We start from the raw sequence: 14,172 nt of genomic DNA, 5'->3' as shown, positions 1-14,172 counted from the left end.
ATGGCGGTAATATCAGTATTGTTTTTTGTATAGAGATTTTTTCAGTTCCAGCACTGTAATCTGCTGAGGTTCTCCTATAACCACAAATAGAGTGCGCCACCTCAGTTGAAATCAGGGCTACTGGTTAGGGGCCCACTCAGATTTTTCGCCCCCCCTGAGCTGAACCCCTAGCTACGCCTCTGGGTGGTGGCGCTGCTGGGGTGGAGCATTACTGGAAACACGCAGCTTTCATTTGACCAGAGCAGCGTAAGAAATGAAAGCTGAGCTCTGATTGGTTGTTGTTGGCTTATGTCACCGTGAGAAAGAGCCCCTACATTTACCAACTACCCTAAACACACATCCTCCTCACGTTCTGAAGACCCTCAGGAGCAGGACATACTGTGGTGAGAGTATCTGCAATAGTTTGTTATAAGAGCATAGTATGCATAATGCAGGTAAAGTCGTCATATACTTTTTTACATTATGCCCTCGCACTGTGTGTTTTCCTGCATTCAAAGATGGACGTGCGCTGCCTTTCAGAAAGTTCGAGAGCCTCCCAGCTTCTCTCCGCCTCCTCCACGCCGCCAGCGGCTTCCTTTCTGTTAGCGCGCATGCGCAGTGGGTAGGGGCGGGTGGAGGAGGACAGTGCGTGCTGCACAGCTGAGTGTTCCATTGGAGCGTGACGTCACGGCGGCTGTAGAACAGGTCGGGACAGTGTTGAACATAAACAATAAGAAGCGCGGGCGGGCGGTGCAAACAGTCGCCTCTCGGAAGCGGGCGGGCTTGGTAAAAAAAAAAAATATACATACACTGTATATCCTCTCCAGCTGTGAGAAGACGGCGGCGGCGGCCACAGCCGGGTCCGGCATCAGAGCAGAGGCATGGAGAGTCCTTTCAGCCTGCGGGTGAGTGTGTCCTCGGACCAAGGCGGCAGGAAGTACATGGAGGACGTCACCCAGATCTTACTGGAGCCGGAGCCCGGAGAGGGCGAGCTGTCCTGGGAAGAGGAAGAAGACGAGGACTGTGCGGAGCGGACGGGCGCCCGGGCCAGCGGCAGGAGCGGCCGGTGTGTGGGCTTCTTCGCCGTCTTTGATGGGCACGGAGGCCGGGAAGCCGCTCACTTCGCCAGGGATCACCTATGGGGCTTCATCAGGAAGCAGAGGGGCTTCATGTCCCGGGACCCGGAGGAAGTGTGTGCCGCCATCCGCAAGGGCTTCGTCGCCTGCCACCATGCCATGTGGAAGAAGCTCCGTGAGTATGAGCTGCCAGCCCTGCCATGTAGGATGAGGGGGCAGGGGATTAATGGCCTTTGTTTTGGTAGGATATGCAGATTGGTGGTGCGGAGCAGGATTCAGCCAGTTCTGTGCCCATAGAGGTGGCAGGGGTGCCCCAAGCCGAGGGTGGCAGAAGGCTTGTCTTATTATACCCCAGTGTAGCTGGAGGTACCCAGGAAGCTGATGTGTGGCCCGCGGGGTGAGGTGCCGGCCATTGTTCCTGCTGTCAGGATATCTTTGGGACTGGGCTTCCCCTGACTGTCGGCGGTCCGGTCTGTCCTCCTGGTCCAGCCGCTACATGGCAATGTGCCCCCCTGGCTGGTGTCCTGTACCCTAACCCTTCAGCCTGGTCCTCTTTTGTCTGCTGATCTATTGACCTGCCTAAAACCTGTCCGACTTGGTCCTGACTGGTAGCAGTGGCCCGTGGGGTGAGGTGCCGGCCATTGTTCCTGCTGTCAGGATATCTTTGGGACTGGGCTTCCCCTGATTGCTGGCGGTCCCGTCTGTCCTCCTGGTCCAGCCGCTACATGGCGATGTGCCACCCCGGCTGGTGTCCTGTACCCTAACCCTTCAGCCTGGTCCTCTTTTGTCTGCTGATCTATTGACCTGCCTAAAACCTGTCCGACTTGGTCCTGACTGGTAGCAGTGGCCCGTGGGGTGAGGTGCCGGCCATTGTTCCTGCTGTCAGGATATCTTTGGGACTGGGCTTCCCCTGATTGCTGGCGGTCCCGTCTGTCCTCCTGGTCCAGCCGCTACATGGCAATGTGCCCCCCTGGCTGGTGTCCTGTACCCTAACCCTTCAGCCTGGTCCTCTTTTGTCTGCTGATCTATTGACCTGCCTAAAACCTGTCCGACTTGGTCCTGACTGGCGGCAGTGGCGCCCCAGAAATCAAGGAACCATTGCTGTCAGTAGTGGCGCTTGCTAGGTAGCATCCGCACTATACAATCTAATGTTTGTAATAATCAAGCACCTTTACCCCATAGACGAGATCTGGCCACGCTTTTGTTTTTGGGTTCAGATGTCTGTTTTTGGAGTATTTTGTTGCCGAGCGCTGCACCAGAAAGGATCCGTGTGAAACGCGTTGCTACCTTTTAGTATAAATACTTGCTGGTACCACCTGTAATCTGTATTCCCGGCCCTTAGTAAAACTTGTGAGTAATCCATGAGACACTTGCCCTTGTCACTTCCCAAGCAGAATCATTCATCTGGGTGTAGGCTATTGACGAAGTTCCTCCTATATGAACTAGCAGATGATGTGTTCTCCCTTTGATGCCTCATGAGTAGGTGCGTCTGTTCCCAAAGTGTACAGATTAGAAAATCCCACCCAGGCATGGAATGAATGCAAGGGGTGGCTCCTTCCATTAGCTTCTATGGGAGTTATGTAAACAGCGGAGCAAGCCTGGCAATACCACTCTCATAGATGAGAATCTGGGGTAAATGATTCATTCATGTGGCCTTTTTTCACTTTTTTTTTTTTTTGAGGACCAAATCTTGCTAAAAAGAAATATAGATGATGTTCGCCAATCCAGTGATCCAAGCTACAGATTAAAACTTGTCCATTCAAAAGTCGGGCACTACACACATAAGAGAGGCGATGTGCCACACAACACTGGCTGGCGTACTCCTCCCCATGCCCTTGCGTTCTCATGGTTGTAGGGAACCCAGTAGTTAGATCACCACTAATTATGAGTCCATAGCAGAACAGAAGTGTTATCTTGCATAAAAAAGCGTTTTCAGGGAGAAATGGGAATGATTGATTTATGCTTTGCTTGTATACCGCTACCTTATTCCGCAGCGCTTTAGACGTCATCGCTGTCCCCATTGGGGCTCACAATAGCTTCCCCATCAGTATGTCTTTGGAGTATAGGAGGAGACCCACACAAACATAGAGAGAACATACAAAGTCCTTGGAGATGAAACCTAGAGTAGCAGTACAAGCAATGGGATCCAAACTCTCAAGCAGATATAAAATGTATGGAAATACAAAATTGCATAATGCAATAAAATGGTGAACTTGGAGAGGTCACCAAAATGTACAGAAAAGAAGTAATGAACTGGAAACCGAAGCACGGGGATAAATGGTGCATCCTAAACAAGCATTCGTGAAAAAAAAAAAAACAACCCACTAAGTATACGTGTATACAGTCCATATGGCTAATATGCCTTTAAATATCACACACAATGTTATCGTGTAAATCATTAGGACAATAGCCTGTTGAAAAAATACTGTGTATATCAGAAATGCAGAGCCATATAAACATATTAGGGCTAGAATATTTGTATATGGAGGCAGGAACAAATTTATGACTATAATGGTCTCTGAAAAGCCTATGTATATAACCTCAAAGCCATCAGTGAAACACAAGTGATACCGAAGTAAAATACTTGTAGCTAATAGATTAAGCTGATGAGGCAGCAGGTAGGCGGTGAAACGTGCGTCGAGGTGTGCAGCATCCCTTCCCTCAAACCATGGCTACAGGTAACCATTACTCTATTACTGGTAGCTAAATTGTTACTTAGTTATCACTTGTGTTCCACTGATGGCTTTGAGGCTATATACACAGGCCATTAGTCATAAATTTGTTCCGGCCTCTGTATACAAGTACTCTATCCTTACTATGTTTATATGTCTACAGTTAAAGGGCCACTGTCACCCCCTCCAGCCGTTATAAACTAAAAGAGCCACCTTGTGCAGCAGTAATGCTGCATTCTAAACAAGGTGGCTCTTTTGGTTTTTGTTTCTGTTATTCCCACAATAAATGTATTTATAATTTCGCTGAAATAACTATCTTTGTCCATGGAGGCGGGACAGAAGCCTCCTCTTAGAAGCGCCCAACTGCCGTCAGTCATCTCTTGTGTAGATTTTCGCCGCCCCCCTCAGCGCTGTTATTGTGTGAATTCTGGCACCTGCGCTCTGCTCTTCTGCCTTGCGCAGGCGCATAGAGCATTTGCCGTCCTAGCGCTGGTGCCGGGTTCCGTTCTGCGCTTGTGCGGGCAGTGCGGCCACCCTGTTACTGAATCCCCGCCCCGGACTGTGTTATGCATTATGCACAGTGCGGGGCTGGGATTCCTGGGCATGCGCACTGCGCTTCTCAGACGCTCCCCAGGTCCCCCGCCTTTCAGCGTTGCCGGAATATACAGGTATCCTTGCCGGCGTTTGGAACAGCCGCACAGAACAATGCTGGAAGGCGGGGGATCTGTGGAGCGTCTGACAAGCGCAGTGCGCATGCCCAGGAATCCCAGCCCCGCACTGTGCATACTGCATAACACAGTGCGGGGCGGGGATTCAGTAACAGGCTGGCCGCACTGACCGCACAGGCGCAGAAAGGAACCCGGCACCAGCGCTCGGACGGATAATGCTCTATGCGTCTGCGCAAGGCAGAAGAGCACAGGCGCCGGACACAATAATAGCGCTGAGGGGGCGGCGAAAATCAACCCAACAGATGACTGACGGCAGTTGGGCGCTTCTAAGAAGAGGCTTCAGACCCGCCTCCATGGACAAAGATAGTTATTTTTGAAAAGTTTCTAAACGCTTTATTTTAGTAATACATGAACACAAAACTAAAAGAGCCACCTTGTTAGACTGCAGCATTACTGCTGCACAAGGTGGTTCTTTTAGTTTATAACGGCTGGAGGGGGGGTGACAGTGGCCCTTTAAGTCCATATATATTTGGACAGAGACAACATTTTTCTAATTTTGGTTCTAGACATTACCACAATGAATTTTAAACAAAACAATTCAGATGCAGTTGAAGTTCAGACTTTCAGCTTTCATTTGAGGGTATCCACATTAAAATTGGATGAAGGGTTTAGGAGTTTCAGCTCCTTAACATGTGCCACCCTGTTTTTAAGGCTATGTGCACATGTTTAGGATTTCTTGCATAAATTTCTTGAGCAAAACAGGACATTTTCTGCAAGAAATCCGTATGCGTTATTTTGCGCGTTTTTACCGTGTTTTTGGTGCGTTTGTTTGTGGATTTTTCCAGAGGTTCCCAATGCAATAATATAGTAAGAAATCTGCAAAATATCCACAAAATTAATGAACATGCTGTGTTTTTTACCGCAATGTTTTTTTTTCCGTGGTAAAAAACGCATCATGTGCACAAAAATTGCGGAATGCATTCTAAATGATGGGATGCATAATGTATGTGTTTTTTTTGCGTTTTTATATATAAAAAGATGAAATCTGCAACGTTTGCACACAGCCTAAAGGGACCAAAAGTAATTGGACAGATTAAATTTTAACCCCTTCATCCCCGGAGCTTTTTCATTTTCGTTTTTTGCTCCCCTCCTTCCCAGAGCCATAACGTTTTTATTTTTCCGTCAATATGGCCATGTGAGGGCTTATTTTTTGCGGGACGAGATGTACTTTTGAACGACACCATTGGTTTTACCGTGCCATGTAACAGAAAACGGGAAAAAAATTCCAAGTGGCAAAAAAAGTGCAATCTCACACTTGTTTTTTGTTTGGCTTTTTTGCTAGGTTCACCAAATGCTAAAACTAACCTGCCATTATGATTCTCCAGGTCATTACGAGTTCATAGACACCTAACATGTCTAGGTTTTTTTTTAACCCCTTTACCCCCAAGGGTGGTTTGCACGTTAATGACCGGGCCAATTTTTACAATTCTGACCACTGTCCCTTTATGAGGTTATAACTCTGGAACGCTTCAATGTATCCTGGTGATTCTGACATTGTTTTCTCGTGACACATTGTACTTCATGACAATGGTAAAAATTATTTGATAGTACCTGCGTTTATTTGTGAAAAAAACGGAAATTTGGCGAAAATTATGAAAATTTCGCAATTTTCCAACTTTGAATTTTTATGCAATTAAATCACAGAGATATGTCACACAAAATACTTAATAAGTAACATTTCCCACATGTCTACTTTACATCAGCACAATTTTGGAACCAAAATTTTTTTTTGTTAGGGAGTTATAAGGGTTAAAAGTTGACCAGCAATTTCTTATTTCTACAACACCATTTTATTTTAGGGACCACATCTCATTTGAAGTAATTTTGAGGGGTCTATATGATAGAAAATACCCAAGTGTGACACCATTCTAAAAACTACACCCCTCAAGGTGCTCAAAACCATATTCAAGAAGTTTATTAACCCTTCTGGTGCTTCACAGGAATTTTTTGAATGTTTAAATAAAAATGAACATTTAACTTTTTTTCACAAAAAATTTAATTCAGCTCCAATTTGTTTTATTTTACCAAGGGTAACAGGAGAAAATGGACCCCAAACATTGTTGTACAATTTGTCCTGAGTATGCCAATACCCCACATGTGGGGGTAAACCACTGTTTGGGCGCATGGCAGAGCTCGGAAGCGAAGGAGTGCCATTTGACTTTTCAAAGCAAAATTGACAGGAATTGAGATGGGACGCCATGTTGCGTTTGAAGAGCCACTGATGTGCCTAAACATTGAAACCCCCCACAAATGACACCATTTTGGAAAGTAGACCCCCTAAGGAACTTATCTAGAGGTGTGGTGAGCACTTTGACCCACCAAGTGCTTCACAGAAGTTTATAATGCAGAGCCGTAAAAATAAAACAAAATTTTTTTCCCACAAAAATTATTTTTTTAGCCCCCAGTTTTGTATTTTCCTGAGGGTAACAGGAGAAATTGGACCCCAAAATTTGTTGCCCAATTTGTCCTGAGTGCGATGATACACCATATGTGGGGGGGAACCACTGTTTGGGCACATGGGAGGGCTCAGAAGGGAAGGAGTGCCATTTGAATGCAGACTTAGATGGAATGGTCTGCAGACGTCACATTGCGTTTGCAGAACCCCTAATGTACCTAAACAGTAGAAACCCCCCACAAGTGACCCCATATTGGAAACTAGACCCCCCAGGGAACTAATCTAGATGTGTTGTGAGAACTTTGAACCCCCAAGTGTTTCACTACAGTTTATAACGCAGAGCCGTGAAAATAAAAAATCTTTTTTTTTTCCCACAAAAAATGTTTTAGCCCCGAGTTTTGTATTTTCCCAAGGGTAGCAGGAGAAATTGGACCCTAAAAGTTGTTGTCCTATTTGTCCTGAGTACGCTGATACCCCATATGTTGGGGTAAACCCCTGTTTGGGCACACGGGAGAGCTCGGAAGGGAAGAAGCACTGTTTTACTTTTTCAACGCAGAATTGGCTGGAATTGAGATCGGACGCCATGTCGCGTTTGGAGAGCCCCTGATGTGCCTAAACAGTGGAAACCCCCCAATTATAACTGAAACCCTAATCCAAACACATCCCTAACCCTAATCCCAACAGTAACCCTAACCACACCTCTAACCCTGACACACCCCTAACCCTAATCCCAACCCTATTCCCAACCGTAAATGTAATCTAAACCCTAACTGTAACTTTAGCCCCAACCCAAACTGTAGCCCTAGCCCTAGCCCTAACCCTAGCCCTAACCCTAGCCCTAACCCTAGCCCTAACCCTAGCCCTAACCCTAGCCCTAACTCTAACCCTAGCCCTAATGGGAAAATGGAAATAAATACATTTTTTTAATTTTTCCCTAACTAAGGGGGTGATGAAGGGGGGTTTGATTTACTTTTATAGCGGGTTTTTTAGCAGATTTTTATGATTGGCAGCCGTCACACACTGAAAGACGCTTTTTATTGCAAAAAATATTTTTTGCGTTACCACATTTTGAGAGCTATAATTTTTCTATATTTTGGTCCACAGAGTCATGTGAGGTCTTGTTTTTTGCGGGACGAGTTGATGTTTTTATTGGTAACATTTTCGGGCACGTGACATATTTTTTGATCGCTTTTTATTCCGATTTTTGTGAGGCAGAATGACCAAAAACCAGCTATTCATGAATTTCTTTTGGGGGAGGCGTTTATACCGTTCCGCGTTTGGTAAAATTGATGAAGCAGTTTTATTCTTCGGGTCAGTACGATTACAGCGACACCTCATTTATATCATTTTTTTATGTTTTGGCGCTTTTATATGATTAAAACTATTTTATAGAAAAAATAATTATTTTTGCATCGCTTTATTCTCAGGACTATAACTTTTTTATTTTTTTGCTGATGATGCTGTATGGCGGCTCGTTTTTTGCGGGACAAGATGGCGTTTTCAGCGGTACCATGGTTATTTATATCTGTCTTTTTGATCGCGTGTTATTCCACTTTTTGTTCGGCGGTATGATAATAAAGCGTTGTTTTTTGCCTCGTTTTTTTTTTTTTTTTCTTACGGTGTTTACTGAAGGGGTTAACTAGTGGGCCAGTTTTATAGGTCGGGCCGTTACGGACGCGGCGATACTAAATATGTGTACTTTTATTGTTTTTTATTTATTTAGATAAAGAAATGTATTTATGGGAATAATATATATATATTTTTTTTTCATTATTTTGGAATATTTTTTTTTATTTTTTTTTACACATTTGAAATTTTTTTTTTTTACTTTGTCCCAGGGGGGACATCACAGATCAGTGATCTGACAGTTTGCACAGCACTCTGTCAGATCACTGATCTGACATGCAGCGCTGCAGCCTTCACAGTGCCTGCTCTGAGCAGGCTCTGTGAAGCCACCTCCCTCCCTGCAGGACCCGGATCCGCGGCCATCTTGGATCCGGGGCTGGAGGGAGCAGGGAGGGAGGTGAGACCCTCGCAGCAACGCGATCACATCGCGTTGCTGCGGGGGGCTCAGGGAAGCCCGCAGGGAGCCCCCTCCCTGCGCGGTGCTTCCCTGCACCGCCGGCACATCGCGATCATCTTTGATCGCGGTGTGCCGGGGGTTAATGTGCCGGGGGCGGTCCGTGACCGCTCCTGGCACATAGTGCCGGATGTCAGCTGCGATAAACAGCTGACACCCGGCCGCGATCGGCGGCGCTCCCCCCGTGAGCGCTGCCGATCGCATATGACCTACTATTGCGTCCTTGGGAAGTAAAGCCCACCCCACATGGACGCAATAGTACGTCTAATGGCAGAAAGGGGTTAAGTGGTGAAAAAAAAACTCCAAAGTTCGCTTAAAAAAAAAAAAAAAAAAATTGCGCGATTTTCCGATACCCGTAGCGTTTCCAATTTTCGTGATCTGGGGTCAGGTGAGGGCTTATTTTTTGCGTGCCGAGCTGGCGTTTTTAATGATACCGTTTTGGTGTAGATACGTTCTTTTGATCGCCTGTTATTGCATTTCAATGCTATGTCGCGGCGACCAAAAAAAACGTAATTTTGGTGTTTTGATTTTTTTTTTCCTCGCTACGCCATTTAGCGGTCAGGTGAATCCTTTGTTTTTATTGATAGATCAGGCGATTCTGAACGCGGCGATACCAAATATGTGTATGTTTGATTTTTTTTTTTTTTAATTTTTTAAATTGTTTTATTTTGATTGGGGCGAAAGGGGGGCGATTTGAACTTTTATATATTTTTTTATTTTTCTTTATTTTTAATCACTTTTTTTTAACTTTTGGCATGCTTCAATAGCCTCCATAGGAGGCTAGAAGCATGCACAACTCGATCGGCTCTGCTATATAGAGGTGATGCACAGATCACCTCTATGTAGCAGAAATGCAGGGTTGCTTTGAATGCCGACCACAGGGTGGCGCTCAAAGCAATCGGCCATCAACAACCATAGAGGTCTCAAGGAGACCTCTGGTTGTTAAGGAAATGCACTGCTGACCCCCAATCATGTGACGGGGGTCAGTAGTGCGAGCACCTGCGGCCGGGAGCGCTAGTTAAATGCCGCTGTCAGCGCTTGACGGCGGCATTTAACTAGTTAATGGGCGCGGGCGGATCGCGATTCCGCTCGCGCTCATTGCGCGCACATGTCAGCTGTACAAAACAGCTGACATGTCGCGGCTTTGGGGTGGGCTCACCGCCGGAGCCCACCTCAAAGCAGGGGATCTGCCAGCTGATGTACTATTCCGTCAGCTGGCAGAAAGGGGTAAAATAAAATGTTCATTTTTAGTACTTGGTTGAAAACCCTTTGTTGGCAATGACTGCCTGAAGTCTTGAACTCATGGACATCACCAGACGCTGTGTTTCCTCCTTTTTGATGCTCTCCCAGGCCTTCACTGCGGTGGTTTTCAGTTGCTGTCTGTTTGTGGGCCTTTCTGTCTGAAGTTTAGTCTTTAACAAGTGAAATGCATGCTCAATTGGGTTGAGATCAGGTGACTGACTTGGCCACTCAAGAATATTCCACTTCTTTGCTTTAATAAACTTCTGGGTTGCTTTGGCTTTATGTTTTGGGTCATTGTCCATCTGTAGTATGAAACGACGACCAATCAGTTTGGCTGCATTTGGCTGGATCTGAGCACACAGTATGGCTCTGAAGACCTCAGAATTCATTCGGCTGCTTCTGTCCTGTGTCACATCATCAATAAACACTAGTGACCCAGTGCCCCTGGCAACCATGCATGCCCAAGCCATCACACTCCCTCCGCCGTGTTTTACAGATTATGTGGTATGCTTTGGATCATGAGCTGTACCCGCCTTCGCCATACTTTTCTCTTTCCATCATTCTGATAGAGGTTGATCTTTCATCTGTCCAAAGAATGTTCTTCCAGAACTTTGCTGGCTTTTTTAGATGTTTGTTAACAAAGTCCAGTCTCGCCTTTTTATTCTTGATGCTTATGAGTGGCTTGCACCGTGCAGTGAACCCTCTGTATTTACTTTCATGCAGTCTTCTCTTTATGGTAGATTTGGATATTGATACGCCGACCTCCTGGAGAGTGTTGTTCACTTGCTTGGCTGTTGTGAAGGGGTTTCTCTTCACCATAGAGATTATTCTGCGATCATCGACCACTGTTGTCTTCCGTGGGCGCCCAGGTCTTTTTGCATTGATGAGTTCACCAGTGCTTTCTTTCTTTCTCAGAATGTACCAGACTGTAGATTTTGCCACTCCTAATATTGTAGCAATTTTTCGGATGGGTTTTTTCTGTTTTCGCAGCTTAAGGATGGCTTGTGTCACCTGCATGGAGAGCTCCTTTGACCGCATGTTTACTTCACAGCAAAACCTTCCAAATGCAAGCACCACACCTCAAATCAACTCCAGGCCTTTTATCTGCTTAATTGAGAATGACATAACGAAGGGATTGCCCACACCTGTCCATGAAATAGCCTTGGAGTCAATTGTCCAATTACTTTTGGTCCCTTTAAAAACAGGGTGGCACATGTTAAGTAGCTGAAACTCCTAAACCCTTCATCCAATTTTAATGTGGATACCCTCAAATGAAAGCTGAAAGTCTGAACTTCAACTGCATCTGAATTGTTTTGTTTAAAATTCATTGTGGTAATGTCTGTAACCAAAATGAGAAAAATGTCATCTCTGTCCAAATATATATGGACTTAACTGTATATGGCTCTGCATTTCTGATATACACAGTTTTTTTTTTTCAACAGGCTATTGTCCTAACAATTTACACTATACTATTCTGTATGATATTTAAAGGCATATTAGCCATAGACTGTATACACTTAGTGCATTGTTAAAACGTGCACCCTAAACAAAAGTTTATTTTGTGCTTCTGTTTCCAGTATATTACTACTTTTGTGCACATTTTGGTGACCTCTCTATTTTCACCACTTTTATTGCAATATATAATTTTGTATTCCAATAAACTTTGGTATGTTTGAGATCTTGGATTACATTGCTGAGATGTATGTATGTGTGTTTCTAAACTGCTTGCAGATTTTGTCCTTGGTGGGATTTGAACACTGCTAACCACTGATCCACCATGATGTGGTGATTGGAATAAGTTTATATGTGTGCTGGAATTGCACCTTACAGCATAGCATTTGAGACCTGGGGAAAAACTGCTGTTTCTTTTCCAAAGACACAGGTGGTTTACAATGACGAACAGGAAAGTGTCTCTCATAGCAACCAATCACAGTACAGCTTTTATTATTCAAGAACACTGCAGGACATGCGAGCTGTGTAGTGATTGGTTGATACGGCGACAGTTCTCATAAAACTCTCACATTCTCTCACATTCTCTCTCACATTCTCTCTCACATTCTCTCTCTCTCTCTCTCACTCTCTCTCTCTCTCTGTCTCTCACTCTGTCTCTCACTCTGTCTCTCACTCTCTCTCTCACTCTCTCTCTCTCACTCTCTCTCACTCTCTCTCTCACTCTCTCTCTCTCACTCTCTCTCTCTCACTCTCTCTCTCACTCTCTCTCTCTCACTCTCTCTCTCTCACTCTCTCTCTCACTCTCTCTCTCACTCTCTCTCTCACTCTCTCTCTCACTCTCTCTCTCACTCTCTCTCTCACTCTCTCTCTCACTCTCTCTCTCACTCTCTCTCTCACTCTCTCTCTCACTCTCTCTCTCACTCTCTCTCTCACTCTCTCTCACTCTCTCTCTCACTCTCTCTCTCTCACTCTCTCTCTCACTCTCTCTCTCACTCTCTCTCTCACTCTCTCACTCACTCACTCTCTCTCTCACTCTCTCTCTCTCTCACTCTCTCTCTCTCTCTCACTCACTCTCTCTCTCTCACTCATAAAAAATCGTGATATTCTTACCTTCCAGCGTCACCAGCAGCGTTCCCGATGCTCCTGTTCCCAGTGATGCATTGCGGCAATGACCCCAGATGATGTAGTGGTCTCGCAACACCACTACATCATCGGGTTATTTTGCAAGGCATTACTGGGAGCGTCACGAGCATCGGGAAGGCTGCGGGTGACGCCGTAAGGTAAGAATAACACTTATTTTATTTTATTTTTTAACATGGATTATATGCATTTTATGTGTGTAACGCATACATTAACAGGTGCACATAGCCTCGACGGGTCTGTCAAAAAAAACCCTGTGCATATTGTAAAAACAGAAGTGTGAAAGAGGTCTTACATTGCTGGTTAGTCCCCTCCTGTGATAAGCAGCTCACTGTCTACGGATTTTCTACATAGTCTGGTGTGGGTGGGGTTAGCTTTCTCAGCTCTGCTTCATTCTAAATTTTAAAAGCTGTGTCAGAACTGCACCCAGTAATCTAAGTGATACATTGTTGGATTCAGGGTTTCTTTGCCTAAATCAGGCTGCTCTCAGATGAGGGAGCAAAAACCTGCTGACAGATTCCCTTTTAAGGGTCTCTGTCAGCACAGAATGACTACTCAAACCAAGTACAATTGCTCTGTGCTTCTTGGTGGGGCCAAACACTTAAAGGGAACCTGTCACCCCCAAAATCGATGGTGAGGTAAGCTCACCGTCATCAGGGGCTTATCTACAGCATTCTGTAATGCTGTAGATAAGCCCCCGATGTTACCTGAAAGAGGAAAAAAAGACGTTAGATTATACTCACCCAGGGGCGGTCCCGCTGCGGTCCGGTCAAATGGGTGTCTCAGGTCCGCTCCGGGGCCTCCCATTTTCATTCCATGACGTCCCCTTCTGGTCTTCACGCCGCGGCTCCGGCGCAGGTGTACTTTGTCTGCTCTGTTGAGGGCAGAGGAAAGTACTGCAGTGCGCAGGTGCCGGAAAGGTCAGAGAGGCCGGGCGCCTGCGCACTGCCGTACTTTGCCCTGCCCTCAACAGGGCAGACAAAGTATGCCTGTGCCAGAGCCGCGGCGTGAAGACCAGAAGAGGACGTCGTGGAATGAAGATAGGAGGTGCCGGAGCGGACCTGAGACACCCATTTGACCAGACCAGCAGCGGGACCGCCCCTGGGTGAGTATAATCTAACGTCTTTCTCCTCTTTCAGGTAAAGGCCCCTTCACATTTAGCGACGCTGCAGCGATACCGACAACGATCCGAATCGCTGCAGCGTCGCTGGAGAGCTGTCACACAGACCGCTCTCCAGCGACCAACGATGCCGGTAACCAGGGTAAACATCGGGTAACTAAGCGCAGGGCCGCGCTTAGTAACCCGATGTTTACCCTGGTTACCATGCTAAAAGTAAAAAAAAACAAACAGTACATACTTACCTACAGCAGTCTGTCCTCCAGCGCTGCGCTCTGCTTCTCTGCTCTC

General features: G+C 45.9%; 1 protein-coding gene across 2 annotated transcripts in view; it reads left to right on the top strand.

Annotated features, from left to right (window-relative positions):
• The window catches only part of PPM1D (protein phosphatase, Mg2+/Mn2+ dependent 1D), an 80,736-nt gene that overhangs the window by 4,241 nt on the left and 62,323 nt on the right, over positions 1–14,172 (top strand). The window contains exon 1 of one of the 2 annotated variants that reach the window (XM_069757224.1): positions 601–1,230. The exons of the other annotated variant lie outside the window; for it this stretch is intronic. Within the exon in view, the coding sequence (XP_069613325.1) occupies positions 861–1,230 (370 nt within the window). The 5' untranslated portion in view covers positions 601–860. Of the gene's footprint in view, positions 1–600; positions 1,231–14,172 lie in introns of those variants that run through there. 2 annotated transcript variants of the gene reach the window in all.

Source organism: Ranitomeya imitator, chromosome 3 (genome assembly GCF_032444005.1).
Source record: "Ranitomeya imitator isolate aRanImi1 chromosome 3, aRanImi1.pri, whole genome shotgun sequence".
NCBI classification, from domain to species: domain Eukaryota; kingdom Metazoa; phylum Chordata; class Amphibia; order Anura; family Dendrobatidae; genus Ranitomeya; species Ranitomeya imitator.
This window is presented reverse-complemented; position numbering and strand designations above follow the sequence as displayed.